At 39.7% G+C, this 25,262-nt stretch overlaps 2 protein-coding genes across 3 annotated transcripts; one reads left to right on the top strand and one right to left on the bottom strand.

Moving 5' to 3' along the window:
* Positions 1 to 61: 61 nt before the first annotated feature.
* LOC140951542 (CD2 antigen cytoplasmic tail-binding protein 2-like) lies at positions 62 to 1,894 on the bottom strand. Its single transcript, XM_073400818.1, has one exon. The coding sequence runs from the start codon at positions 1,842 to 1,844 to the stop codon at positions 792 to 794; it is 1,053 nt and encodes a 350-aa protein (XP_073256919.1). The 5' UTR covers positions 1,845 to 1,894; the 3' UTR covers positions 62 to 791.
* Positions 1,895 to 1,992: 98 nt separating this feature from the next.
* Positions 1,993 to 24,463, top strand: LOC140951719 (leucine-zipper-like transcriptional regulator 1). 2 transcript variants are annotated; one of them, XM_073401036.1, is made up of 26 exons: positions 1,995 to 2,467; positions 3,544 to 3,606; positions 4,459 to 4,515; positions 4,941 to 5,032; positions 5,535 to 5,631; positions 7,847 to 7,930; positions 8,050 to 8,104; positions 10,040 to 10,179; positions 10,580 to 10,726; positions 11,219 to 11,273; positions 11,797 to 11,907; positions 11,989 to 12,081; positions 12,745 to 12,837; positions 13,726 to 13,858; positions 14,197 to 14,255; positions 14,465 to 14,581; positions 14,681 to 14,803; positions 15,625 to 15,673; positions 15,765 to 15,871; positions 16,790 to 16,812; positions 17,158 to 17,209; positions 18,190 to 18,287; positions 18,595 to 18,646; positions 20,728 to 20,781; positions 21,626 to 21,706; positions 22,895 to 24,463. In XM_073401036.1, the coding sequence occupies exons 1-26, from the start codon at positions 2,316 to 2,318 to the stop codon at positions 23,000 to 23,002; spliced, it is 2,295 nt and encodes a 764-aa protein (XP_073257137.1). In that variant the 5' UTR covers positions 1,995 to 2,315; the 3' UTR covers positions 23,003 to 24,463. The 2 variants fall into 2 exon arrangements, with proteins under 2 accessions (XP_073257138.1, XP_073257137.1); XM_073401037.1 differs by lacking the exon at positions 14,681 to 14,803 and having other exon boundaries at positions 1,993 to 2,467.
* Positions 24,464 to 25,262: the final 799 nt, after the last annotated feature.

The following is a 25,262-nucleotide window of genomic DNA, read 5'->3' as shown; positions in this document are numbered from 1 at the left end:
AAAGTGTGGTTTTAGGAAACATTCGGTTACCCCAATGAGGGTTCAGGTTCAGGCTGGTAGAAAAAGCAAACAAAGAATTTAATGAGAGGAAAATGGGGAGCGCCACTTTCCCCAATCCCCCACTTTTTTTGCTCGCTCTTTTTTGCCCTATGCTACAGTATTTCACAGGCTTGTCCACTGACACCTCTATTACAAGCCTGTGTAAGAACACAGCTTCAATGCCTAAAACAAAAGACTTTTCAACACATAGATACATAATTCCTAGCAAACCACGCTCTGACCTTATTCCTCACAAATAATGGCTGCAATTTCCACTATTCACATAGATACTCACTAACATGGGCATGTTGTAGGATAGCTGTCTTGCACAGTTGTGCTTTTCTTATTATGCTCATTATTTTCCTGAAGCTTCTACAATTTTTACTAGCTGGTTGACCTAATCTCATACAACAACCAGAAATCCCCTTACAAATGATTTTCAGGTACTACCAGTATTATGTATCCTGCTTAACATACATTGCTCTCCTAACCCAAAAAGCAATTCTGATGTTTGTGTAGGCTGGTTTAACCGGATACCCTGCTACAGCTTCAGCTACATAAGCTTTGTAAATGAAAAGTGCAAGTGACCACCTGACAAAAATGCTTTTTCAGAGAAATCACTTTATGAGCATGTACATATCATATTGTCTGGTTGACTTTGAAAGGTTCACCTATGTTGTGTCATCATTATCGAATTGTGTGTTATAATCAAAAGCACTTTATATCAAATTGGCACTGTCTCATTTTTTGTCTCAAGTATATAGTTCAAAGTCTATGCGTTTGGAATTATAAAATTGTCCACCTTCATCATCTTCACCCACTTTTCTCACCCACACACCATCACCAAAACATCCTTCATCAGTCCATTTCATCATATGAGTAGAGCTGTAAGGTCCATAAATAGTGGCATCTTTGGTATTTTCCCACTTATACTGCCAATAAACTTCACTGTCACTAGCTGGCTCTGTTTCAGTATTGTCCACCCTCCCACTGCCATTTTTGCTAGCTGTATCTTCACCCTCCCCTCCCCCCTCTTTAAAAGCGGCCTCCAGGGCATCATCTTCCTCATCCTCTCTTTGTTTTTCTTCCAGGGTTTTCACTTTATGAGCCAACTTTTCATACGTATCTTGGTAAACACCAAAGTTACCTCTTTGAAGAAGATAGTCCGCTAACTCAGTAAGCTTTAAGAGACTCTGTTTATCTGCTTCCGATGTTGAACTTTCGCGGCTCTCATCCGAAACCTTTTGTTTCTTTGCTTTTGTCTGCCAACGTGCACTTGCAGAGGAGCTTTTACCCCGACCGCTTTCTTTCCCACCGAGACGCCTGAGTGCTTTCAGAACTGTCTCTCCGGGTAAAATGATGCCTAGAATGTCTTTCATGGCGTTTATTTCGTCACCTGGTTCTTCGGCGTCTTCGAAGTTGCTGTCATCCTCATTGTCCAGATTCTTTGTACCTTGCTCTCCCTGCTGCTTAATTTTCACCCAGTCCAGCGAATCCAACCATTCGTCTCGAATCACTTCTTCTTTTTTCTCGAAATAATTTCCCTCAGCGTCGAAATGCCCTGTTTCCATTTCTTCCTTTAAGTTGAAAGGCGTTATTTTGATTCCTTCATCGTAGTCGATCGTTGCTTCCTCTTGCCCTTCTAAATCTTCCTCTTGTAAGACATATTTTTCGTCGGTATTTTCATCATCTTTGTCCTCCTCGTCATCACTATCCAAAGAATGGAGCTTGATTCGCTGCATGGAAGATGCCTCCTGGATTTCTTCGCATTCTTTTTCCGCAAATTGTACTTTACGTTTCGACATCTTGCAAGCTAGCAAAACCAAAATGGCGGAATGAATTAATTTAAATTTGTTGCCAGGTCCTTCCCGCGCTTTCATATTTCGTCACGTGACACTCTTCCAAGAGGAAATCAACAAATTGTCACAAATGTTTGCTGATCAGCTAGACGGCAACCTTCACCGCTTTCAGGCGAAAAAGAAAAATCTTCATGCTATGCAAAGGTGAAAGCTTATTGTTTCACCTTTTACAATTCTTTGAGAGTCACGAGTGACGGCTAGGGCTCTATTTCAGTTTTTAGTGTACGCGTTTATCGATTGTTTGGGCAAAAGGACGCTTTTTTGAAAGTTGTTTGTATCATTTTTTAGAACTTAAAGTATGATACAGTTTCGATGGCTATTTGAATACTGAGGAGTACGTCAAAATGGAGATAATCATACTCTAAGGACACGGTTTAGATCCCAGAGTGGAAAGCAATTATCCTTGAGGATTTCAAGATGGCTACCGGAAATGGCAATGTTCATTGCCGTCCGTTTGAAATAGACGGGAACGTAGAGGCTATTGACACACTGTCGCTGGACTTTGGACGGTGTGTAACAGTCAACAGATGGAAAGGAATGCCCGAATGTGATGAGTTTGTTGGAGCTAGGTAACAAACACTTACAGATTGTTTCAATTTGCTGATTCAGCAGGATTCTTATGTGTTGTAAAGAAATACATGTTAGTTTAATCAGTGGGCTGGTTAGTTAGCCAACCAGAGCCATTCTGTCAAGGTCAGTCAGTCACCCAATCATGAAAAAGCTCCCATATTTAGCATTTCCAACTTCATTAGGATGTCGGGAATAGAGCAAAAGAAAATACTAAGTCACAAAAAAGCAGTACAGGGGAACCCGGTTAATACGGACACCAATGGGACATTCCATAGTGTCCGTATTAACTGGGTGTTTGAGAAAGTGTATGAGCTTTTTTTTCCATCAGGACAAACATAACTGTATGTTATATACAGGTGTCCATATTAAGTGGGTGTCTGTAGAGCAGGGTTTCACTGTACTACCGTTTTCACCAGTCAGCAGGATTCTCATGTGTTGTAAAGAAATACATGTTAGTTTAATCAGTGGGCTGGTTAGTTAGCCAACCAGAGCCATTCTGTCAAGGTCAGTATGTACTACCGTTTTCACCAGTCAGATAGTTAAATAGCCAGGCATGTACTGTTGTCAATGCTGCTAGCCATTTTGCTAGTTACCAGTAATGTAAAGACAATGAGTCAACACTCATGACCTGGTCAGCCTTCCAATCTACCATCAAAAAAATGAAAACTTTTTTAGGGAGTTGTACATTTAGGTTCTCCACTCCACTAAGAGGAGGTCACATGACTCCCTTAAAACACCTGTATGGGAGCTAGTTTTTGAGAGGGTCATTGGGTTAAACTGCTTGATTCTTCTTCAATATTTATCTTGTAAATGCTTATGAATTAAAAGGAAGAATTTCATATCTGAGCAGGAATCACTTAGCGTGGCCTTAATTCACAGACCCCTTTGCTTTACCTGTTTTGGTACATGGCTACTGCGCATGCAATGTAATGGTCTCTAAGCGTGGACAGGTGATTACCCAAACAGTCCTAGAAATCTTAGAGGCAAAGGCAGGTTGTCAGTCTCTTTGGAGTTCTAAAATGTACATTCAGTTAACCTTGTTGATTATTGATTATTATATGCCCATGTTTAACAGGCGCAGCAAGCATACACTTGTAGCCTGGAATGATGCTTTGTATGTATTTGGTGGAGATAATGGGTATGTACTGTGGTTTGTACTTCAGGGTCCAGTTGTTCGAACGCCGGTTAACACTAACCGGGGGTTAAAGTTTAACCCGGGTTTCTTTTTCTTTTTATCAAAAGCACTCTCTCGGATAATTTTCTCTATTTTTTTAGCATATCCAATCATCAAATTGTAGGCAAAGAAAATTCAACTGAATTGGCCTTTAAAGCTCTCATATCTGAGTTCAAAATTTTCCCGGGGTTATCTTAACCCAGCTTCAAACAACCCGGCCCAGAAAGTGATTTTTATAAGTGCTCTTTCAACTGATCTAACTAACCACACCCTTTTAACTCTGTGGTTGCAAGGGTGCTGGTGTGTTGATTTGGAGGTCACAGTTTCAAACCCCTGCAGGACCACCAGCCATGGTCTAGCTCCTGGATCAAGAAGTGCTGTCCGTCAGATAAATCACCATTTAGTAGACAAGGGAAACCATTTTGTGCTATCCAGTGGATAGAGATTTTTCTGGTGGGTAGCATTATCCACCTTTTGAACAACTGGGGACTGAGCAGTAAGATCATGCCAGCTGTGATTTAAGACTGCCTGTTAGTCAAGTTAATTGTGTCATATTATTCACTGACATTCAGTCATTGCAGATTTGCCCTTCCTCGTTTTTTCTTGGGTTCCTCATCCCACAAAGGTGATGTAAAAGAATCCATTTGTAAAACATGTTGTTCAGAAAGAGTAATGGATGATTGTAGACCGTTGTCCTTTCTCGGTGGAAGGTGACTGTCGTTGGCCTGAAGTAATTTACTATTAAGAATTGTCTAATAATCAATGTTTTTATGAATAAGTTTGATTTATTTATTAATAAAACAATTATTATTACAGAAAGAGGATGTTGAATGACATGTTGAGATTTGACATCAAAGACAATTCATGGAGCAGGTAGGTCCTGTGACTATCTCTCAAGCTTGTGACCTGCTTGCCATATCAGTCACCCCTTCATAGCTCAATGGTTAGATAGAGTATACAACCAGTAACTGGCCATGGAAGGACGCTAAAGTTGAAGGAAGTTAAAGTAACCTGGTAGTCATCATTTGAATACACAATAACTCTCTTAATGGGGTCCTGTGGGTCTTTATTGCCTTGACCACTACAATACCATATAACCCCAGGAATGAGGGCTTGGGAAAAGCAATCTTGTTTAAGTGCTACCTGGAATTGCATGATGAGGAGGTATACTTTGCAACAGCTCAAATGTAATAATAATTACTATAGACGGGTTTGGCACTGAACTTCCGTCACTTATATTTAGTACTGATAAACAGGTTTATCACTCATGTTTAACTTACTATTTTTTATATTTGCAGAGCGGTTACAAAAGGTGCTCCCCCTACTCCCCGTTATCACCATTCTGCCGTTATTTTTGGACCCAATATGTTAGTGTTTGGTGGATTTACAGGTACGAGTTAACTTTAAAGCCTTACTTATCAATTTGATATTATTTTTCACACTTTTAAGTTCCTTACATGGTTTCTGTTAACATAAAAAGAATGGTTTAAAAAATAATTCAGACGTTTTGTTACATCTTAGTGTTGTTTGTGTTCGCTGCAAAAAATGCAGTGTTATCAAAAGGTGTTCAATTTAAAACTGCCACAATCATATGAAAGGTAGAGATGAGTAAACCCCAGCTGAACAGAACATACAATGTAGTGTGTTATTTATGTGGCAGGCCAGACCTCTCAGTTGGTAGAGGTAGAGCTCTTGATCACAGAGAGGGAGGTCATGGGTTCAACTATACTGGAACCAGAATCGACCAAGGTGTTTTGGCTTACAAATGGTTAGACCTTTCCTTATAAAGCAAACAGTGACGACCATAAACAGTTATAGTGTACAGTATGTACTGCTGCCCTTAGACTATTCCCTTCATTTGTTACTGCATTAATTTAACTGTTGCCACGTAGGTGATCTTTACTCCAACTCCAACCTTCAAAACAAGAATGACTTGTTTGAATACAAGTTCAACACTGGTCAGTGGACAGGGTGGCGTATAGAAGGAAGGTACTAAACGTTGATAAACACAGAGTAGAATTTTAAGTATAACGAGGTTGATATTGTTCATGACATAAATATACTTTTTGTAATGAAGAGCAGTTTGCTATGCTCTATTAATTTAATCGAACAGGTTACATTTCTTTGTATAAAATGTCTGTTCAGTTATAGATCATGGAAGATGTCAAAATGTTGTAAGAATAGTCCACTTCTGAGTTCCAAAACCCTCACTTTCAAAATGAGGCCAAGTGCACAACCTTTCTTGTGAAAATGAGTTTTATTTGCATCAGAATGAAAAATTATTTCCATATAAAAAACCCACTTTATTTGAGTGTCAAGGTATTTAGCACGAAAGTACTAATTGGGGGTCACACTATTTTTAAGTCTCCTACTGGAGACGGGGTCGCCATTTTTCATGGTCAGCCGAGCTACACGAAGGTCTAGCTATTTGCAGGGCAAAGGCAGTACCTTCATTTCTTAGTCATTTTAGCCCTTTAAGTCCCAATAGTGACCAACATCAATTTTCTCCTAACAATATCCATATATTGCCAAGAGAAATGGTTATGAGAGTTAATAAAATGATCACTAAAGAGAAAATGCTTTGATCTGTTAACAAACTCTCTCAACTAATTCTTTAAGTAAATGTAAGAAAATCAGTGTGGAGAATTTGTATGTGGATATTGCGACTTAAAGGGTTAAGAACCTGAGTGTTGGTCCGGCCCTGGGAGTCAAACCCGCGACCTCCTGCTCTGCAGTCAAATGCTCTACCAACTGAGCTAATCCTGCTGCAGTCAAAGGCTGAGCACTTAAGTTCGTTTTGATACAGAGCCCCAGGGAAACATGGAAATGGCCTATTAAAAAGTGGCACAGGCAAGTACATTGATGTTCTTAAGACATTTTGATGATCTTTTGCGATATCTGTTTGTTTTCTGCAGTAGGCTATCCCTGTGATCTTTTACACTCGTTTTTAAATAAATTGAAACTACTGTGAGGTGAAATTTCATTTCAAAAGTTCTTAATTTTTCGACAGATAATGGCCGGACATCAAGATTGTCCAGTTTTTACCATATTTCTGATCATAAAAACTTTATCCCAAAATATCTCGATAACACTCTCCCAGATTTTGTCTAAACTTCACAAGCATCAAAGAGTTCCCAGTGCCGAGAAATATGGCTGCTAGTGAAATAAGTAATGACATCATTTCGTTGCTATGGCAACTCCGATGCCATTATAATCCTGATCTTAACAAATTTTCATCTTTATCTAATACAGCTGTGGTGATAATGTTTCCAAATCTTTGTTAGTGGCAGCGTAGTTTATGCTCAAACTTGGGTGGTATTGACCCTGAAAACCCCATCGAGCCATGAAAAGTTAATATACTTTTTCCAAGGCCTTCACTGGCTCAAAGCGGAATATTTGCATAATGTGTGTCATATTGCTGGGCTTTTTTGAATTTTTTCCTACGTTATGCACGGATTGGATTTTTCGAGTTGCAAAAACCCGAGGTCTTTTTTGTACTTGTTCAATTCCAAATAATCTCGCAAGCCCTTAAACATTTTTAAAACTGTGCACCAAGTCGGACAAAACATGTGACAAAAGAGGAAACATTTTTCCAATGACTTCACCTGTGTGCCTACTCTCTGATCATAAACAGTGTACAACATAGGCAACGACCAGTCACAGCTCATGTAGTATTCAGTGCATCGTATAACACGTACAAAAAATGTACACGTTTTCACAGATTATAGTTCGAACTCCATCAATAAGCGCGCAAGAATCACTCAGTTATTGCAAGAAGGATTAATGTCTTTTGATCATAATCTTCCGTGAATCAGTGTTAGTATAAGTTAAAATCGTTTGGTACTTTGGGCCACTGCACCTTGTATTTCTCCTTGTTTCTTTCATTGGTGGACTAAGTTGGGCTAAGCGTACATTATAAGGATAACTCTTGCACCGGCATGAAAACCGGTTCAGATAGGGCTTTTTTTCACACATAGAACAGTGATTTTGGAGCGGTTTTTGTAAAGGAACGAAGCTGCACCGCGCCGCGCCTATGGGTTATGTGCCTTTGTGAGCAGGGAGGGGTTCATACCAGGCCGGAGTATTTGTCTTGTTGATGTGATAAGTTATACAGTCTACTGTAGCTTTATGGAAGTAGAGTGGAGTTTTATGGACGTGAATCCTCCTTTTCCATTTGACTGATAGCCAATTGACACCATTATAGATTGCCGCCTGCACGATCCGCCCATGGAGCGGCAGTTTACAAGAACAACTTGTGGATATTTGCTGGCTATGATGGGAACAAAAGGTAGCGTAGTTAATTGATCTCGTAAAAGATAGATGGCGCATAAACATTTCATTGTGACAAACCACATTAAACCTGAATAGAAGCAAAAAGTAACTTCTTATTTCATGCATTACCCATAGACTGGATGATCTTTGGACCATTTGTTTGACAGACCCCAACCCACGGTGGCAAGAGGTATTTGTGCGTATAATTATTATTTTAGGATCAGTCTGGTGTTCTTAAAGTGCATGAGTGTTCAGTTTTCTGCTGTTGCTGGCCGGGTTCAGTTTAGTCTGGTTCAATTTTATTAGTTTTTAAACTGGTTTAAACTGTTGGATGAGATACTAAGGTGTAACTACTATCCGTCGCACCTTCGAACCTATTCTTATTCTAATGAGGTCGGACATTTCGTAAGTTGTTCGGAATACGTCGTAACTTCGGACATATTTTGTCGGGACACTTCGTGACTTGATCGGAGATACATCGTGACGTGATCGGCAAAACATCGACGGAATCATTGTTATAGATAATAAGATGTAAAGGGAGACTATATTTGTGGTTAAGTTTGAAAATGAAAAGTTGAGGGACAGATAAAATGTCCTTGAAGGTGCGCAGTGCGCATTTACCATGACTAAAAACGTTTTAAAACGTTGTTCGGGTTCGCGGGTTTTGAACAAGCAACCTTAGAATCTATATAACTTAGACTTACCTGCGCACGGTGACGATATTAAACTGATCACCGTCGCAAGGTCGGTAGGTATAAAAAATACCAATGTGTTTGGGAAACTGTTCAGCTTCGATCGAGTATCCGATGATCCGATCCACATTAAACTTGTAAAGATAAAACTCGCCATGACTATAGTTGAATCCTTCTTTAACGATTTCGTAATCTGAGCTATCCTGAAACGTGAGCTCTGTCAAATGAAGTAACGCCTTGGTTAAATTAAAATCCCGGGTAAACTGGGACTTGGAATGTGTATACATTTCACAGTGGTGGTATTTGTTAATGTGATTGGCACTCCATAAGGTCAGGATCGCGGACTCCGTTTCGGCGGGAACAGCGTAGAAATCAGAGCTGGTTTCAAGCATTGCTTCTTTAGCCATGTTTGCGATAATGTGAATAAAACGGTTGAGAACTTTTAAACAATCGTCTGTAAATTCGCGCAAGTTGAAATTGTTTGATCCACCGCTCGGAGCGCGTCCTATGTTAATTTGCGCAACATTCAGTCTTTCATCCACCACGCCTTTACGTACACCTATTGTGCAGGCTAGGCATAAGAGAGCACGTTTGATAGTCAGTTAGCATTCAGTCTTTGATTAGTCAAAGAACGTTTGATGTTTCTGACTTATAGGCATTCCCTGATTGAAGTGTTAGTCAGGCATATTTGTCCTTCAACGCATTGGATTTGTTCAGGAGACTCTTCTCTCGCATCAATTAGTTTGTGTTCATGCGCGCATTGCCGAAGAATTAACGAGCTGGAATTAACCCTAGATGGACTAGTGCACTTAAGAATGGACAAGCGTCCTTTAAGAAATGAATTTAACCGACTTAAAAAATTATATAAAAACAAACCGGCTTTGGATTATAATTACTTTTTAAGACGCACTTATAACGTTTTGGGTTTTTATAAATGTTAGTGGTGTATTAACCCAAATTCAAGAATCCGAAGTGTGCGATTTAACAGATTGGGTGGAATTGAAAGGAGATTATTGCTGCAGACATTGCTTTAGAGTGAAATTTTTTGCACTAACCAGAATTAGAATAAGAATAGGTTCTGAAGGTGCGACGGATAGTAGTGGCGTAACAATTCAGCTAAAAGATAGCCCTGGTGGCAGACGCCGGTTAGTATTGTTGGTAAGTTCTTAAAGAGCGCGCGAGGGTAACACGCGAATGGAAGAGGAGGCCTCTTCTCCCCTGCGCGCGCGTCCTTGAAATTTCTCCCTTCGCCCCCCAAAAAACCTGCGCTGCTACGCAGGTTAGCTGATAAAAGTTGATTGAAAAGTACGTGTTATGTTATGCCAACATCCTGCACGGGTTTAGGATAAAGTTAAACTTATGTAAATTGTGGTCTATCGCTTAATTAAAATTCAGGAACAGGAACAAAAGTTGCATTTGTATTTTGATTGTAGGTACAACAATCTGGAGACAGACCACCCACTTGCTGCAACTTTCCTGTTGCTGTTGTCAAGGACAGCATGTTTGTGTTTTCGGGTCAAAGTGGAACTAAGATTACCAATGACATGTTTGAGTTCAATTTTTTGGATCAGAGGTAAGTCGAAGGAAAAGATTCTGCAAAAAACAGACAAGCAGTTTGGCAGTAAATTGCAGGGTTACACAGATAGAATTACGTATTTTAAATTTTATCAAATTTACTTTAACATGACAGGCGACGAAACTGGAAACTTCGGCTGTTTTTCCCGTTATTTTGCTTTCTGAATTTTCTTTCCATTTTACATGTGTTGTAGTAGGTTGTGGATCGGACATGAGGGATCAACCCTGCGGGAGTAGCAGTAGTCCCAAGGTGTTTCAAGCTACAGAAACGTCCAAGTTCTTGTGCACCTTTTTAAATTTATATTGAAAAAGCAAGCTCTTACCTACTTTGATTTCCGTCTACAAACTACCAACATAGCTAATGCATGAATTGTGTTCTTTATATTTCTCTGTTACAGGTGGACCCGTATCCCATCAGCCCATTTGTTACGTGGTGCGCCTGCACCACCTCAGCGGCGTTACGGTCACAGCATGGTAGCGTATGATAGGTACCTTTATGTGTTTGGAGGAGTAGCTGACAACACTTTACCTTCCGATCTATACAGGTATGGGGGTACCAACGCCCCATTCTTTCTTCATCCCCCCTGATATTAGCTTCCGTTTTGAGCAATTTATTTTATTTTTCACTCGCTCAATAAAAACTCTGTTTTTCTTCATTTGCGAACTTGTCTGTTTGTTTCCAGCACAATTCCCGCATATCAATTCTTTCCGCCGAAAACGAACAAGAACAGAATAACTTTATATGGTTCTTTAGGTCTAAAGCACCTCCACGGTTTTGTTTTATCACTACAGAAAGAACGAAATGGCATAACTAAGTCCTACAAATGTGTTTCAAATGATGACTTAGCTTTCCCCCGCCCGAGTACTTGTAATGGGTATTTTGGTAAGGCCTTGCGATAATCCAATATCCCTGCCGGAGGGCGAATGACATTAACAGTATTCAGAATACTTTAATGCTACTGAAACGGTATCCTCCTGGATAATCGCGCATGCGTATGTTAGCGTAATGGAGTGTTATCTGTTCTTTGTATTAAAAGATTTTCTCTTGACGAAAAGACATGGGAGATCGTGCAGCCAGCGGGAGAAAGTGAGGTAACAAATGAAATAAGATGTTTGCTTGTGCGATCCGATGATCATCGATAGTAAACGATTTGCTAGTTAGTGATATGACCTTCAGAGTTCGCTTAGTGTAGTCCTAGAAATGCTCTTAAATGCAAGGAGAATAAGTCGGACTAAAGATAGGGAACTTAACCACTTAACCACTTCCATCTGCATGTTATGCCGCAATGCACTTCATTGCGCATGCATTACTATGTACAAATATCAGTCTGTCACAGGTACCGCGGCACATCTAAAATACAAGAAACAGCAGGTCAAAGGTGTTGTGGAATAAGTGATCATGCTATAGTTAATCTTCACATCATTATTCCATCTCCAAGAAAAGCTCGAACACATTTGGTAAATTAAACTTCAGTTAGAAGAATAGCGAAGTGGCGTTAACGAGTGATCTCTTTCTTTCTTTATGTGGAAGCCAGTAGAATCTTCAGTCGCATTTGCCCGCACGCAATTTGAAGCCAACTGGTTAATTGAATTTATATTACCCTTTGTGTCGTAGATTCCAATTGGACGACTTTTCCATGATGCAGATGTTATTAATAACGAAATGTACATATTTGGCGGAACCGTGGATAACAATGTGCGAAGTAGCGAGCTCTACAGATTTCAGGTAAATTCCCACATTTAATTCTTTTGTCTTCAGGTCTTTAATTCTTGTTGAGGTAAATTTGCTGGTTCCATCTCTCTTCAGTTGGCTAGTTATCCTCGGTGCACGCTCAGAGACGATTTTGGTCGCTTACTGGAAGCGAAGCAGTTTTGCGACATGGTCTTCCTTGTGGGCCAGGTAGGCACCTCTGAGGTTAAATTTTCTTATCACCAGTCGGCTTTACAACAGAACGATAAATTACATAAGAAGATTCTACCTTTCGTTGCTACGTGCCCAACCTGAACGTCCTCTTGATGAGCAAATTGAATTTAATTCAAAATCAACCATTAAGAGCCTTCCCTTATTATTGGGCTGCCTGTGGCACATTTCAATTATAAAATTAGCTTTCTCCGTTCGCCAGGATAGAAAATATTACACTATTGCAGCCCAATAACGCCTATTAAAGGCGTCTTGTTTCATATAAAAAGAAAATTCTCAGGGAGATATTCATGTTAGTGGAGCAAAGTCGTAAGGTCACGTGAGGTCAGGAGCTTATGAATCGTGTTTGGCCTGTCAACACCTGATTTCCTACAACTCAATTAGACGCTGAAGATCATCATACTTTTTACGCCTTGTGCTATGATTTTTTTCTTGCTCCCTACTTGGTTTTTTTTTATCTGAAAAATTATCTCATTTCCTCGCCATGAAGAGTGTGGACTCGTTACTCATTCAGTCCTAGTGGTCGACGTTATGATGATAAAGGTGATGATGATCATCGTCATCATCATCCAGTTAATGAAATAATGAAAGAGCTGATGAACCCGTTTAAACGTGTTTGTAACGAATGAAATTCACTTTCAGGAAGAGACTCGATTCCCGGCTCACGCAGCCGTTGTCGCGGCCAGGTCGACCTGGTTGAGAGCACAGTTATTGCGAGCCAGAGAAAGATTGCAAGTAAGGATAAATTTCGTGCTTGTCTTCTTGTATTTTAGTTCGTCAGATACAGAGCAGTATGATTTTCTTTCTAGTGCGTTGTTTCAACATAATAGGTGCAATAGTTTTTTTCTTTAAAATGTGTTTACGTGAATTTTTGATTGTTACTGTCTTGGTACAGCCGAACTTTTGCAATACGGACATGTCTTCATTACGGACAGTTCTTCTCTTGGTCTCAAATCCCGTTAAGCTAAAAACTTACCTGATACGGACATTTTTACCTCCTGGACAGTTCTATTGGTCCCTCACTCGTCTCCAGTCGTCTCTTAGTCTTAAAATTAACATTAACGAGAGAAGTGCGAGGGATGATGGGAAAAAGGAAAGAGGAGAGTCTCCTCCTTTCCCTCTTCCAGCTTCCCATCATCCCCTTCGCACCAGATGCCGTCATAGTCTCTCGCGACCGTTTCGTGACCGCTTACAAATAATAAGAGACGACTGGGGATGAGTCCGTTTGGTCCCAAAGAAACCAAACTTCATACAAGGCCTACCTCTGCAATACAGACACTTCTCTGCCGAGCGGACACTCGGCTCTTTCCCCGGGTGTCCGTATTAGCCGTATTGGGAAGGTCTTACTGTATTTTCAGCTTACTGACAAAGTAAATAGACCATCGTAAAGAGCTGACGTTTTGAGCGCTTACCCTAAGTCAGTGAAGAATTTGAGAACTGTGGTGTTTGTGTGTTTTTGAACATCGTGCATTCTAGTTACAGTCTTTTTGTTGGTCACATGGTGCGTCAACAACAATATAAGACCAGTCAAAAGGTTTTCGATTTCACCGATTCTTCTATTGAACATGGCCATTTCTGACATATTGACGGATAAAAGGCTAATAGGGTGTCTGGTTTCTGTAGAGGGCAAATCAAGAAGCGCAACAAGATCAAGAGGAAGACAAACTGGAAGTGAGGCTCCCAGAAGTTGAGCTCCAGTCTTTCGCGGTCACTCTCCGATACATGTACACAGACTGTATATTTCCTCTGGTCAAAGGTATTACTCTCGACTTTTAAATGTTGTGACCTTTTCCACAGTATTGACAGGACGTCAAGTGGTTTACTGTTTAAAGGTGTCGGAGAGTCTGCGACTCGTGTAGTTCATTATTACATAGCTTCGATTCATCAGCGATTTTCCTTTTAATTCATATTGTTTGTAATGGTGTCCTTTTGGGTAAAAAATAACTAAAAAAATGGCTTTCAATATGATATGTGGAGAGGTTCCTCAAAACATTTTTTAAGATGTGGTCGTTGTTTTGTCCTTTTCTGTAACCCATTCTGAGAACCCTTAGATTTTCCGAGAGAGTTGCTAATCAATGTTACTTGTTTAAACAGATTGTCAAGGTTCGCAGGACATCACTCTAATCATGGATGTTTATAGACTGGCTCTCAAGGTTAATTTATTATTAATGACAGTGTTATTCCAATATTTTCATCTAGCTCGAACCAATAAAATGGATGATAGAAAATAGAGGAAAAACCAGTGCGCCATGTTAGTGAATATTTCACCTGATATCGGTCCCAGTCCTTATTTACTGTTTTTATAACAAAAAGTTGCTAGAAAATAATCAAACTTAACATGGGAATTGATTTCATGTTGCAGCTGGAAATTGGCTCGTTAGAAGCGCTGTGTGTGCAGTATATCGAATCTTCAATCTGCCAGGAAAACGTTCTTGTGGCATTGGACAGCGCTGCTCGGCTGCAGCTTGATCCGCTAAAGGTACAGACACTTATACAAAGTCGCATTTTTTACTCACTTAAATTTGAGATCGATGTGTTCTTGCTGAATTAAAGGGTGATTGGTTTCTTTTATTTGCAGGATTTTTGCCTTCGTTTTATTGTTCGTGAAGCGAACTACAACAACATCATAATGAGCAAGAACTTTGAGTCTGTACCTCAAAGACTTATGGTTGAAATTATCAGAAGAAGGCAGGTCCCACAGGTGATTACCCGCGACCTCGTTCCCAGGGCTCTCTCCAAACCGTCCCCTCTCCCGCTCCGGGGGAAGAAAAGGAGAGAACTCTGGGAACGTGGCGGTTGGATTACCAAGGGTGCCGTCTGTTTGTTTGTTTTTTAAATTATTATTATTGGATAAGATTCTGATCGTTAAACTCCAAGAGGGTCACTTATGCGAAGGCGCACATGGCTTACCCATTTAGCCTTTAAAAAGTCCGATTTAATAAGCAATAAGTATATTTTTCCCGTAAAACATGTTCCGTGCTTATTTCACGGTTCAAAACTGGACTAGTACTTTGCGTAGATAGCCATTTTTAAACTTCATAGGCATCAAAATAATTCTAGGGGGTGGGATAGCGTTGTTTCGCCCCTGACTCAGTACGACAAGCATTAGAACGGTACCCTGCGAGCAGTGGTTTCTTTCTGGCATGACTTTTGACATTTACGAAGCCTAGAAAGCACTTTAAAAATGTATGTTTTTCTGGCATGTATGTTTTTTTTCTTTCTGGTATGACTTTTGATATTTACGAAGCCTAGAAAGCACTTTAAAAATGTATGTTTTTGTTCTAAAAGACAGTAAAAAGACAGTGACAGCGTAACTGTGTTAGTCAGCTGCTTCGTGCGACAATATTCGTGCGTTGTTCAGGCGAGATGACTTTGGGTGACTTGAATAAACTATTAGAACCACTTTACATTGGTTAATGAAGCGGGACACATTCAAAGAGGAATAATATTTAGAAAATAATCGTTTGACTGGACAAGTAGAGAAAGGTTTAAATATGAGTTATTTCATTACCATTTTTTAAGGCGAGTGCCCCTCTTCCAGGAGATTATCAATGCAGATCGACGCATCCAGGTACGGTAAAAAGCGATTATTACAGAACCCGTCGTCTTTTCGCGTGGCGAAAGTTAAATTTCACTGACGTTGCTTTTCCCTGTTTTTACAGAGAAGACGTTACAGCAAGACCTTTTGGACTTTCAACAGGGCGCGCGTGGCCAAGACTTTCATGATATCACTTTGATGGTAGACGGTGAACCAGTTGTAGCGCATAAGGTACTGAACACATTGTCTTTTCATGTAGGCTTATACCCTATATTATACGACCACTAAGTTAAATTGATCGACTTGCGCTGATTACAATAGGCGAATTTTACTTCCGCGTTTGGAGATCTCCCAAGAAACATTGTACGTGATTCTACTGTTAAGTAAGAAGGTTTTGTTAGAATTTGCCACGCCTAGAGGATTTCATCAACAGTCCCTATTTAAAGCTTACGCCGGAGTTTAGAGTGCACAGCAAAGAGGCCATATGCAGTTGATACAAGAAGACCCCGTGTACGATATTCGAATATCAATTCTCGCGCAATTCCAAAGTTATCTACCCTATATCGATTTGATTACGCATATTTGTTTTACTCTATTATTATATCATGTAATCCGTAATCCGTCATGAAAGCTATACCGAGATGAAAATGTTATAATGACTTTTTTCTTATATCACATGAACGACTGGTTTCGAACTTTCCATTACTTTGGCACACTCGCCACAAAATTAGCTCCCTGTCAATCGTATGGAACGCTTTTCGTTTTTATAAAAAAGACTACAACGTTAGAGTTAAAACCATTAACATAGTAGAGGAAACTATACGATAGATTTCGCCCGAGTTTTAGTTTTTCGGGATTTTGTCCCAGTGCAAAAACGTTTTGGAAAAGCTGCAAAGAAGACTGTCATAGCAAACACAACTAAGCGTTCTTCCTTTTTTACTGCGCAAAGCCTGAAACTGTGAAAGGCAAGGTTGGTGATAATCAAAACCGACACCGACATATGCACTCTGCTTTCTGAGGCAAGATTGATGTGAGCCGGCATACCCTTTGACTTAAGGGTTTTGGTTAAAAGTCAGTATTTAACATATTTTTCTTGTAAAGAATTGTGTGGAGTGAATTGTACTTTTCTTTTGATTTCGTCCTATTTAGGCTGTCCTGGCTGCAAGATGTAGGTACGTTTAAAGTGAATTTAATTCTAGGTACATAGTTAGATGGGTACTAGGTAGTTGCGTGCCTAGGTAAATATGGTGCGTATTCACGGAGGAAATGTGTCAAGTTTTATTAATGAACCTTGAGCAAGAAACATTTTTGAAATCCCCCTCCTTTCTTTCTCCCCCTCCCCGCCCCCAGCACTGAGAACAGAAGGGCATTATTTTCAATCTTTCACACTATAAAAAAAGGTTCTAATGGCCGAAAAGTGCTGCTAAGTTGTCGTACTTTTGACTGGTGCACATCGTATAAATGTTTAAAGTTTACCTACCTGTGAAGAAATAGTGACTCTGTTCTTTTTTGTCCAGTTACTTTGAGGCGATGTTTCGATCATTCATGCCTGAGGACAATACAGTTACAGTAAGTTAGAACGGTAGTTTTTAATCTGAAAGCTCAAGCATGCATTCTTATTAATCTAGTCAGATCAGCGCGCCTCAATAACTGTTATTTAACTTGATCCTCATGTGGTCAAATAAGAGTAATGATCCTGTCGTTTCTTTTCCCTGTGTAAAAACCGCTGATAATCGTAATAAGAGCTGTTGTCAGTGATCCGTCCCTTTATTACCTCCCTTTATGTCTAGAAAGCCTACATAGTCTTTATAGATAGTCTTTAAAAATAGTCTTTGAAAATAACACTTCTAAAAGTGTTATTAAATTGACCACAGGACAGTCTAGTCTGGTCAGACTATTCCTTAATACAGTCGAATCTCCATTAAGCGGCTACCTATTAAGCGGCCACCCTCTATTAAGGGGCCAGTAATCACTGTCTCGAAATATTTGTAGAAAAGATCAGCAAATTTTAAAACCTCTATGAAGCAGCCGCGCCAGCTTTGGACTGTCCCAGCGATAGTTCTCTCATTGTTGTCACCTCTATTAAGCGGCCATCAAGCGCTTGATACACTTAGCTCGGCTTCATTTTTAGAATATGTCGAAGTAAAATACTGTCTGAGATAATAAACGGTGACGACCGATTGTGGAATAGTATAGTAATGCTTCTCCCATCGTGCGTTTCTTTCAAAATAAAGTGGCGTTTCTGCTAAAGATTATGCTCATGTTATGCGGATTTATGACGAACCTCTATTGCGCGGTCAACCTCCATTAAGCGGCCACTTGCCGGTACCCTGAGGGTGGCCGTTGAATGGAGGTTCAACTGTAGTAGACACGGTAGCGTGCGTACGAGGAATCTCCGTCCCCGCCTTAAGAGCCGAAGTTGCGGGACGGGTAGGAGAGAACCTGGGAACGAGTATGAATCATCAGGGGACATGTCACAGGTTTCACGACTGGATTTCGTTTTCTTTCAGTAGAACAATGGATTAAAACTCCCCGATTTATTTTTCTAGATTACTATTGGTGAGACTATTCCCTCTCGAGAGGCCTTTAATTCGCTCCTTCATTATATCTATCATGGAGATGTCACCATGCCGCCTGAGGACTCACTGTATCCTTTGTTTTAAATTCAAGCCAGAGTTTGCTTTTCTTTCACGCATTATAAGTACAGCTAAAGAGCATCTTCGCTTTGTCTGAAAATACTGAAAGTCAAACACTTGCAAAAAAAGCTTGGAACAAGAATCCATCCGCATAAAAGGACAACTATATTGTAAGAAAAATGTCTTAATAAGTAAGCCTGAGAATAAAGTAGTTCCCCTTTGGATCTTTTTTTAAAGAATAACGTTACTAAAATTATTTTTTTCAAGCCCAGCTGTTAAACGAAGAGAATAATTTCTTTCCTTAATATTCTTAACAAGATATCTTTTGTCTGCTCCGTACTTTTTTGGGTTCACCAACAATAGACTTCAGGTATGTGTTGTTTATTATCTTGTTACGTTGAGCAATCAAAGTCCAGACAAAAAGGAAAACAAACGCTGCCTTTTCAACGTATCGGTAGTTTAAGGTGGCTCGATACAGTTTTTCAGGGTCAATACCTGCCAAGTTTGAGCATAAACTACGTCGCCAAAAACAACCTTTTGCAAAAATTGCCACCACAGTTGTATTAGATAGAGATGAAATTTTGTTCTGATCAGGGTTGCAACGGCATCGGAGTTGTCATAGCAACGAAATGACGCTATTACCTATTTTACTTGCAGCAGTATATCTCGGCACTGGGAACTGTTCTTCGAAAATCATTCACTGGAGCTTTTTCCTCCAATAGCAGCCTCGATGTTCGTGAAGTTTAAGCGAAATCTGTAAGAGCGTTATCGAGATATTTTGGGATAAAGTTTTTATTGTTAGAAACACAGTAAAAAATGGACAATATTGTTGTTTGGTTGTTATCTGTAGAAAATGAAGCGCTTTTGACATGCAATTTCACCTCATTGTAGTTTCAATCTTTTTAAAAGCGTGTGTGAAAGATCATGGGAGATAGCTCCAGCCGATTGCTAGAAAGAAGGGTTTGATTAGTATGTATCGAGGCGCTCTTGTTAGCGCTTTTGTAAACATTTTGGTCTACGTTAACAAATTAGCGAATAATTTTTAAATCGCTCGATAGATTGTTTTAAAAATTTAAGATTCTTGAGATTAACCTTCCTTTTATATGACCTTTTAGTTTCAAGATTATTGATATATTGTAAGGCAGTAAAATAAGGGCTACAATTCGTTACTTTTTTATAGGAAGTTTCGTCATTACAAGTGAAAGCCTCTAATTATTCAAGGCATTGTCTCCAAGTTTCATTTTCACATGAACAGCAGTAACTAACAATGCATTTGAAATATGCAAAAATGCTAGCTATTGTTGTGCACGAAAATATGAAACTTGGACACAATACCCTGAATAATTAGAGGGTCACACTTTTAAACACAAACTTTCTGCCAAAATATTAGCGAATTGTAGCCCTTATTTTACTGCCTTACAATATATCAATAATCTTGAAACTAAAACGGTTATATAAAAGGAAGGTTAATCTCAAGAATCTTAAATTTTTTTAAAATTATTCGCTAATTTGTTAAAGTAGACCAAAATGTTCAAAAAACCGCTAACAAGAGCGCCGCGATACATACTTATCAAACCCTTCTTTCTAGCAATCGGCTGGAGCTATCTCCTTGATCTTTCACACACGTTTTTAAAAAGATTAAAAATACTATGAGGTGAAATTGCATATCAGAAGCGCTTCGTTTTCTACAGATAACAGCCGAACACCAAGATTGTCAAATTTTTTACCGTATTTCTAACCACAAAATCTTTATCCCAAAATATTTCGATAACGCTCTTACAGATTTCGCTTAAACTTCACGAACATCGAGCTGCTATTGGAGGAAAAAGTTCCCGTGAATGATTTTCGAAGAACAGTTCCCAGTGCCGAGATATACTGCTGCAAGTAAAATAGGTAATAGCGTCATTTCGTTGCTATGACAACTCCGATGCCGTTGCAACCCTGATAAAAACAAGTTTTCATCTTCATCTTATACAACTGTGGTGGCAATTTTTCCAAAACTTTGTTTATGGCGACGTAGTTTATGCTCAGACTTGGGAGGTATTGACCCTGAAAAACTGTATCGAGCCACCTTAATTCATTACGTCAGTCGGTGGACATTAGTTAAGCCGATATAATAGCAACGCCTACCCTACCCCTTTGAAGCAGTTCTGGATTAAGAAAGAGAAACAACAACGAACTCAAACCACGCGTGTGTATGGCTTTAACTCTTAAAGTCGATCCCGCGGAGGCACATTAGTGAGAAGCGAATGCCGGTGCCACCGTACGTACCCCTGCACCACTGAACTTTGCTGTTTGGCGAAGGTGTTTTAACAAAAACCGAAAGCGGGACATTTTATCAACAGATTTGCTTAGATGGACCCCCAGTCTCAAGGTCCACTCTTTGTGTGGGTATCTCTAACATTTTGGCTTTTACTATGTTAACAAATGAATTGGTTCTCTGCACTTTAGGCCTTCTGTAAACAGAACCTGGAAATGAATGTCTCATTTGAAAACGTTGTCGAGGTAGAATATACGAGTTGTATTTTAGTTAATATATTGAGTACTCATTTATATCTTAGATGTAAAATATTGTATCTACCCAACCCTCTATTTCCCATCTCTGATGCGGTATACCCTTATATCCGTCTCATTTGTGGGCAAATACGACGGCTAAACGTCTATACCATGTTGCAAACGATTCCACCCTTTGTAAACGCACCCCAAGTTAGCGGAAAATAAGAAGCAAAATTTAGAGTGTAAAAAGCATCAAGTTTACTGCAGACTGCATACAGTAGAGATGAGAAGGTAACCATTTTCCACCCGTTGCCGTTTGTCTCCAATCATCTATTAACTGAAGTGAAGATGAGTGCTTTGCCTTCACTTTCGTGAAAAACGCGAGATAGAACTTTACTTCAGTGGTTTATCGTTCTCGGATTCGGGGTGCAACCCTATGAGCCGTCTCTGCCACTTGCCCTAAACGTGATGCTTACAAACCTGCCTTTTCTATTTCGTCTTCCGAGCGGGCTTGTTTACTGAATAATTTCTTTTCCCTTAAATAGAGAAGAGAAGTGTGACGTCACGTAACCCTGGTAGCAAAATTTCTGGATCTCAACAATGCTACCTTGGCAACGTGACGTAACGACTTGTTCTATCTATTTACATAATGGGAAACACTTTTGGTCTTATCGACCAACGTGACCGCATTACCGTCGGCTGCAAACCAGCAATGAATTTTGGAACATTTGTTCCCACAATAATTCCTAGTCTAGCAAGATTCTTTGAAGTATAGTTTATACTTGAAGAAAGCTCTTTTCTCTTTAAACTTAACTAATTACCTGGATGTGAACATTTCCACCACTTTTGCCAGATTCTTGAGGCAGCTCATAGAATTGGAGCCACAGACATGAAGAAGCATGCACTCGACCTTGTTGTTGGACATTTTCCCAAGGTAAAGGCTGCAGTTCGCGGAAAAGGGACGCATGGGTTGTGCAATTATCGAAGAGTTTTCAACAAAGCAGTTTTGATTGAAAATAAAATTTAACATGTCTGACATGTGCTCGCTTGGTTTTTCGTTTGTTGACCAGCAAAACCGCGCAAACAAGTTTGTCGAAATTAAGTGCACGTGCACGGAACCGACCAATTACAAACATGTTGCTTCTTATCTGACCAATCAGATATTAGTGAATACCTTTGGGACACAAATATTTTCCCGCGCCTGGCGCAAGTCTGTTTTTCCGCGCTTAGAGCCACTTGCCTATTTTGCTTTTTGTTAGTTGATTTTTGTGCACCTTCGCCCTTGTTATATTTGATGTTTTTGCATTTTAATTTGCTTGTTTTTAATACTTTTCTGACTGTGATCAATTAGATGTAGCGGTCTTGCCTCTAGCTAACGACCATTAAGTACGCTGTCAGTATATTACGTAGATTTTATAGTAATTTGCTTTCATTATCGTAAAAATGGGATTCAAGTCTAGAAGATGTCGCTCTCACTGCTAAGCCATGAGTAATCCGTGGTAATCTACGTAATTTACGAGTTTTGTCAGACGAAAGAAGCATGTAGTCTTCAGGACGCGCTTGTATCATTAAGTCCTTTAGTGACTGCTTTGTAACCGGCTAGAAAAAGTCTCGCTCGCCTCTCTCGACCAGTTACCAAAACCAAAACCAATCTTGAGTTGCACACGTTCTCCCTGCGCATTACGCCGGTTCTGATTGGTTCGTTGCATAGCCTATTATGAGGTTTACTTCTTGTTTGGTCTACAACAGCCTATTAAAACTGCACTCTAAATCAAGTGAGGTAAAGTACAACAGCACACCACGAGTCTTCCTGTAGTGTAATGGTGTACTGTTGAATAGTAGCATAGTTCCTAGCTCACAAACCGGCCAATTTTGCTTCGTTAACGGATGGTTACATTGTCTCATTTTCAAAGTTATTGAAACTTTGATCTTAAATACTAACACAACAAACGTAAAAGAGCTTTTTGGGCCCGAAAAGTTATCGGGACTTTCGAGAAAAGGGCCCCCGGACGGTCAGATGAGTTGCCCGACTCCTGTCGGCGAACTCACACTTGCTTTGTTTCTTGCTCGTAACAGTCTCATCACATCATTCTCATATACACTTTTTTCTTTCCCTCCTCAGGTCGCCAAATCTCCGAAACTGAGACGGCTTAGCCGCGACTTGTTGTTGGAAATTCTGGACGCCATTGCGGACCACTTAAAAGACTTCAACCTTGCTGTTAACTCGTGACAAAGCGGTGTCTACTTATCAAATGTCTGAATCCATATCTTCCGCACGATGTGATACCTGACTTTCCGCGCCGGCGCAGGCCACAGCGTAACGATGTCGAATTAAATCCCAACGTCTGTGTAAATCTCTGAAAATGCATGGATTCGATCTGAATAAGAGGACGCATCTGTAAATTGTGGATCTTAGGATGCTGGACAATTCACCCCTTCTTCTCTCCCCTTTTAAATCCCTTCCGGCTGGATGTGTACTGTATCGAGAGGGTGCGTAGATAAGGCGCGCGTGTTGCTGAAAAATGTACACCTCTGCTCTCCTGTGTAATTCCAGGTCGAAAGTCCCGGGAGCTTTCCGGGCCCGGAAAGCTATTTTGTGTATGCCGTATTTACATTCAAGATCAAAGTTTCAATAATTTTGACAATAATATTATGAAACTATCAGTTAACGAAGCAAAATTGACTGGTTTGTGGGCAAGGAACTTCGCTACTATTTATCAAGTTTTGATTTTACAATTTGCCTTCGGGTCTGAAAAATTTCCGGGCCTTTCGAGAAACGAGCCGCAGGATTGTCATAGGGAGATGCAGCTGTAAGATACATCCAGATGTTTTGATATGACGCACGCGCGACACTGAATCTTCCCGAGTCGATGAAAAATACTTATACTAAGCAACCAGGCCGCCACAAAGAAGAAATTCAGGAGTAATGTGAACGTCGGGCCTTACTATAGACTCCGAACAAGTAAGGGAACTTGAGGATAATGACCGCTACACTGGGAATGCTTTGATACGCCCGAAGAAGAAGCATAGGATAAGTTGTTTTAATGTTTTCTGGGACTTAACAGTAAATGAAATAAAAATATATATTTATCATCGAGAAGCAAAAAAAGGAAATGAAATAATGTTAGACTTGCCAGAGTCAAGATAAGTTTTAACAAGAGAGAATGATCATTCTCTCTTGGTTTTAATTAAATTCAGGCCGTAAGGAGAGCAAACATCTAGATCACCTTGGCTTTGACCGGGTTAACATAAACACGAAAGATCAATAATGGCTATTGCACAAAGTAGAACAGTTGATGTTTTACAGAAAATGCCGCTTACTTTTCTTCGATTAAGTTAAACTTAGCAAGCCTTTGCTGGTTTTGCAAGTTATGCGATCCCTTTGTAAATTCAAGTGATAATTTGTATGGTTAATTATAATTTTAAAGAACAGAAAATCCGTTTCTAACGAAAATGCAAAATTGGCCTGCTCGTTAAATTACCGCAAGAAGCAGGTGTTGTTCGTTTTTTTAGCCTTTGTTAGCTCGATCCAGTAGCATAATTAATGTCATTTATCTCCCCTTTTTAAGACTTAGATTTCCCCTCTTTTATTTTTCTCTTTGAAATATTATATAATTACTATTGTCTCGTGTTGGCGCTTACCTTAAAAAATTTAAAACATATTCAATTGTCAAATATTCACTATTTTAGTATCCTTCAGTTTTATGTTCAGGTCAACCAAGTATGTAAATTACGATAAGATCATTCCATGTAGCCAGCTTTATTTGGGTTTTACGAGCTCTTTATTTTTTACCCTAAAAGTCTTAACTGAGTTTATGGGAAGCATCTCGGCTATTCTTCCGTTTTCTCGTAGTGATTCCATTTTCGCAGCAAGACATAAAGAAGTGTATTTGTCATTAAGCCAGCGTCGATTCTGGTCTGTGCTTCGCGAAAAAAAACATTACCTTTTCTAGCGCGAAGAGTAAACAAGTGTAGTGCAGATCGCTCGGTTTTCGGCTGTTTTTAGATTTTTACCGATCAATGATCGCAAACAAACACGTTTCTTGATAAATTCATTATCTCCACAAAGTTTCTTTTTTCCTCTCAAAATTTGAAGTTTGGGTGCAATGCATTGAAATGTTTAATGTCGATAACTGGCACCAATGTTCAAAACACTGGAGGTCGCTCTTCATTAAAAAAATAATTATCAAAGTTCACATTATTGTAAATGCGATTTATCTTTTAACGTTGCGGCGAATTCAAAGAAAAATCTACCGAACAGTGTCGGCAATCTTCGGTTCCAAATGCACCGACGAAGTGTATTCCCGTAATCGTCTCTTCGGTTGATGCTGCATCCTTGTTTTGTATACTTCTTCTATTACTGGCTCGGTTACAACTCTTTTCGAGTGCCAGTGGTCTAGGCATCTTGGTACAAGATACATCATGTCCTTGTAAATTGTAAATGGCTTTGGATTGTTCTTCGCGGGAAAATGAACGACTACAGAGATATG

Source organism: Porites lutea, chromosome 11 (assembly GCF_958299795.1).
Source record: "Porites lutea chromosome 11, jaPorLute2.1, whole genome shotgun sequence".
NCBI classification, from domain to species: Eukaryota; Metazoa; Cnidaria; class Anthozoa; order Scleractinia; family Poritidae; genus Porites; species Porites lutea.
Note: the sequence above shows the minus strand (reverse complement) of the source record. Positions and strands in the feature narration are given on the sequence as shown.

Bases quoted from the DNA above. Each gene is read 5' to 3' on its own strand.
- LOC140951719 (XM_073401036.1), top strand. From the start codon at position 2,316: ATGGCTACCGGAAATGGCAATGTTCATTGCCGTCCGTTTGAAATAGAC. The intron at 12,082-12,744 runs GTAGGCACCTCT...ATTCACTTTCAG, and splicing joins TGGTCTTCCTTGTGGGCCAG to GAAGAGACTCGATTCCCGGC. The intron at 16,813-17,157 runs GTACGTTTAAAG...TTTTTTGTCCAG, and splicing joins GTCCTGGCTGCAAGATGTAG to TTACTTTGAGGCGATGTTTC.
- LOC140951542 (XM_073400818.1), bottom strand. From the start codon at position 1,844: ATGTCGAAACGTAAAGTACAATTTGCGGAAAAAGAATGCGAAGAAATC.